Source organism: Acyrthosiphon pisum, chromosome A2, assembly GCF_005508785.2.
Source record: "Acyrthosiphon pisum isolate AL4f chromosome A2, pea_aphid_22Mar2018_4r6ur, whole genome shotgun sequence".
Classification (NCBI taxonomy): domain Eukaryota; kingdom Metazoa; phylum Arthropoda; class Insecta; order Hemiptera; family Aphididae; genus Acyrthosiphon; species Acyrthosiphon pisum.
Window position 1 is genome coordinate 33,184,364 of NC_042495.1, and position 3,853 is coordinate 33,188,216.

General features: G+C 28.5%; 2 protein-coding genes across 8 annotated transcripts in view; one reads left to right on the forward strand and one right to left on the reverse strand.

Annotated features, from left to right (window-relative positions):
• LOC100574055 overlaps positions 1–3,853 on the reverse strand; it is a 158,945-nt gene that overhangs the window by 51,044 nt on the left and 104,048 nt on the right. The gene's annotated exons all lie outside the window — the stretch shown is intronic.
• LOC100167487 (major facilitator superfamily domain-containing protein 6) overlaps positions 1,876–3,853 on the forward strand; it is a 14,631-nt gene continuing 12,653 nt past the window's right edge. For 2 of the 6 annotated variants that reach the window (XM_029490535.1, XM_016806585.2), the window contains exon 1: positions 2,062–2,322. Coding sequence is in view for 2 of the 6 variants with exons in the window: in XM_016806588.2 (XP_016662077.1) it covers positions 3,377–3,417 (41 nt within the window). In the remaining 4 variants the exon portion in view is untranslated. Of the gene's footprint in view, positions 1,997–2,061; positions 2,323–2,860; positions 3,418–3,853 lie in introns of those variants that run through there. The other 4 variants (XM_003246249.4, XM_016806588.2, XM_016806584.2 and 1 more) reach the window with 4 other exon arrangements.

Genomic DNA, 3,853 nt, shown 5'->3' on the forward strand with positions numbered 1-3,853 from the left:
ATGTGGATGATCATTGTTGAGGGTGGGTGGTTACTTCTTATGTTTCGCTACACCTATATTTTTAAGGATAGCCGCCACTGCCACACCCGCATGTATTGTCTCCGTCTTACAAACGCATAACATACCAAATTTACGCTCAGAAATCCAAGTTTTATGCTGTTAGCTTAAAAATTAGAGCGAATCGACCTATTATGAAACTTGATTGTAAAAACATTACCTGAGTTTTATTGGTAGTTTGTTTTTTACGACAATTCAGTCAATATTTAAACTTTAAATGCTTATAAAAAAAAATTGTGACCGTGGATTTTAAATTTTTTTCATCTGCCTTTGAAACAATATACTAGGAGCCTTCTATTAAATTGTAGAGCTTTTATAATCAACAAATACAATTTTATTGATATTTATAGAAAAAAAAAACTAAAAAAAATGGAAACTGAAAATGTCCGGAAACAGCTCAAAGTAAGTCAAAATATTTGGAAAATGTTATGATGTATAGAAAATGTTAATAATATAAACATTAGGTCGAAATTGCATGTACCCACGGTCATTTGTTTTAGAGTTGCACCAAAAACCAAAATCGATTTTCTCGAAAACAGATTTTGCGTAAAAATTCCCGTTTTTCCTTAATTTTTCTTTTGTTTTTCACGTCGCTTTTGAAAGCTACTAGGAATTTTTTACTTTTGACTCCTCCAAGTACCATTTAGATTCACTTTCCTATCAGAAAAGATAATGTTGAAGAAAATCAAACCATTTTTACTTTCCTAAAATGTGATGACAGACAAAAGTTAAAAAATAAAAAATAAAAAAAAACACAGATCATTGTAAAATCAATACATACATCGCTCCGCTCAGAATCTAAAAAACAATAATAATCGATCATTTCATACTATGCCTATAGAAAGCTCAATCTGAGTCAAAATATTTTGAAAATTGTATGGTGTATACCTACTGTATAAAAAATGATAATATAGGTAATATAATATAATATTAAGTAAAAAATTCATGGATCTACACGATCATTGTTTTTTAAATTAACACAAAAATCAAAATCAATTTTGAGTAAAAATTCTTGTTTTTCCTTAATTTTTTCTTAGTTTTTTCCGGCGCTTTTGAAAACTACCAGCAATGATTTATTATTTAATTCAAATGTAACACATATTATGTAACTCGTACATTACAGTTACTTATCGCTGACGAGGTACATATTCGACTCCTATACTGTACAGTAAAGTGATTAAGTACCTAGCCTAACCTACTTTCCCGCTTTTTGTTTTTGGTTTTCACCAATTATTCAGAAAACTGTCCTACCAGAAAAGATACTCAAGTTGAAGATAGAAACGTTTATACTGCTCCGAAATGCGATGACCAACCACTGACACAATAAATAAGAATATTTATCTATAGGTACCTGTATATTTTTAAATTATATTTTTCTCGTTTGGAATTTGTTGGAATATATAGACCGATTTAGGCATATAACAATAACAGTTTTGTCTTATGACTTAGGTGACTATTGTATCTTATATAGGTACTATACTTACAATTTACAACTTATAAGCGCTTATTGATTTTTGTTTCGAAGCAAACGAAAGTATATAATATAGTTCGGTCCCCGGTCCTCGGTTGAACTAGGGAAAAAAGGCGCTTATAGATACTAAGATAGGTAATATAATGTAATAAATTAATATTATTCCTAAATATTATATAATATGTAGGTATAGTTACTTACCCTGCCTATTAGATATATAATAATGATCTAGGCGATACCAGCGCTCTCTATATTAACGCTATCTTATTTTAGAACTTTCTGGCAACGGATTTTAAAAACTTGACAACTGTCATCGACACAACATTATGTAACTTAAATTGTAGTTTAGTAGTATTGTAGCATGTGTTAGGTCTTAGGTACCTGCTGATTGGTGTACGATTTGATTTGCTTGTGACTTGTGTAATGTAAATGTAACTTTTATAATATTTTACGAATTGGTATCTACAGGTACGATGAAAATTACAAGTATACCTACCAATTTTTGTTCCTATTTACTAATTTTACGGCGAAAACGCCATGTACCTGATATTGTTATCGAGAAACGATAAACCCATATTTATATTGTATGTCATTAGAAATTTATTATATTATGATCATACTATGTGTGTGATTCAGTCGGTATTGTCGAGTTGTCGGCGACGCACTCGCAAAAATAATAAATATAATATAGTCCATTAATATAAAATACATTTTTGTTAAATTAATTTATAAAAGCAACAACTAATATGTACAACTAAAAAAAATTAAAGCCGCAATATCTTAACTATAAACAGGTATGTAAAATAATATTTTTAATTAAATATTGAATTCAATACGCCAGTTAGACAAATTATTTTCTAGTTAATATGGTAAGTTAGCCTATACCTACCTTAACCGCTAATATCATAATAGTATCAGTATTTTTTAAAGCTTATAATAAATACTACCTGTTGTATATTTTAAGAATACCTATTACCTACCTATACTAATCACTAATCAGGCTTCTATTAAACATTATTTATTTTAGTGAATTTTACTATGTGTATTATTGTTAGATGTTAAAATAATCTAGGTAAAACTTTTTCATATTATATATACGCTTTTGCAAAGCCCTGTTTTTACAATCAAAGTAACAAAAATATACAATCAAAAATATAAGTACCTAATGAAATATAAAAATGTTATATTTACATTATATTTACGACTCAATAAATTATATAGAAAAAATATTTATTTTTTTTTTTAATAGAACAAAAGTTGTTTCATTTGTCAGGTCTTCCTGCTACACTCTGTATATATAACACATTTATAGACCTTCAAAATTTTTTTACAAAAAAAAAACCAATGTAAATTGTAAATGTCTTATCGTTGTATACTGTGTATTTGTGTGTCAGACACTCTTAAATCTTTACTTCAAGTGGTTATAGTTGTATATGGGTAATACAATTTTGCATAATATACGAGAGAGTGTGTGTGTGTCTACATTATTCTATAATATGAGTTTTATAAACATAGATAGGTATCTATATAGCCAAAGTACTTAAAATATATTTTAATGTCTAATTAAATCTTTGTCCCTAATCCTAGTAAGATTGATTGGTGTTCATTTGCATAAACCGCATTTACGTTTTACATTTTAGCCAAGTAATAAATAATTTTATATCATTGAATTGATTAAAATATATATTTATGTATATTTATACTCAATCGTTATACCAATTTAATGGATACCACGTTAAGTCCCGTCGACTACTTACCTGGTAGTGGGTATACCTATTCCTTCTATGAAGAAATTCTACAGCGGAAAACGTTTTGCCGCATCAGTAGCTACGAACGCCAACGTTTGAAATGTTGAAAAGTTTGAAATTCGTAAGTGCTTGGTGCGTTAGGTATGTAAATTAACCGTGGTATGTATTACGAAACATAATAGGTAAAGCCAATTATAATTTCAAATAAAATATAGGTACTACAACTTTTGATTAATAAATAAACTTAAGTCAAAATCGTAGAAAAGTAGGTAAGTACCTAAAGGCTAAAGTATTAGATACCGTGATTTTCTGTTTTTGTCTAACACACGCGTGACATAGTATTTTAGACGTGTTTTTTGCCAAACACACCAATTGATCTAATGAAGCGATAAGAATTCTAAAAACAGATTTGAATTCGTCATCAATTCTACTTGAAATCGACTTTTCCACATTTTTGATTTTTTGATTTTAGCTTTTCCTAAATACTCTTTTTTATATGACTTTTTCTGGAATTTGGGGGATAATATCAAAAATGTGGGAAAGTCGATTTCAAGTAGACTTGATGACGAACTCAAAT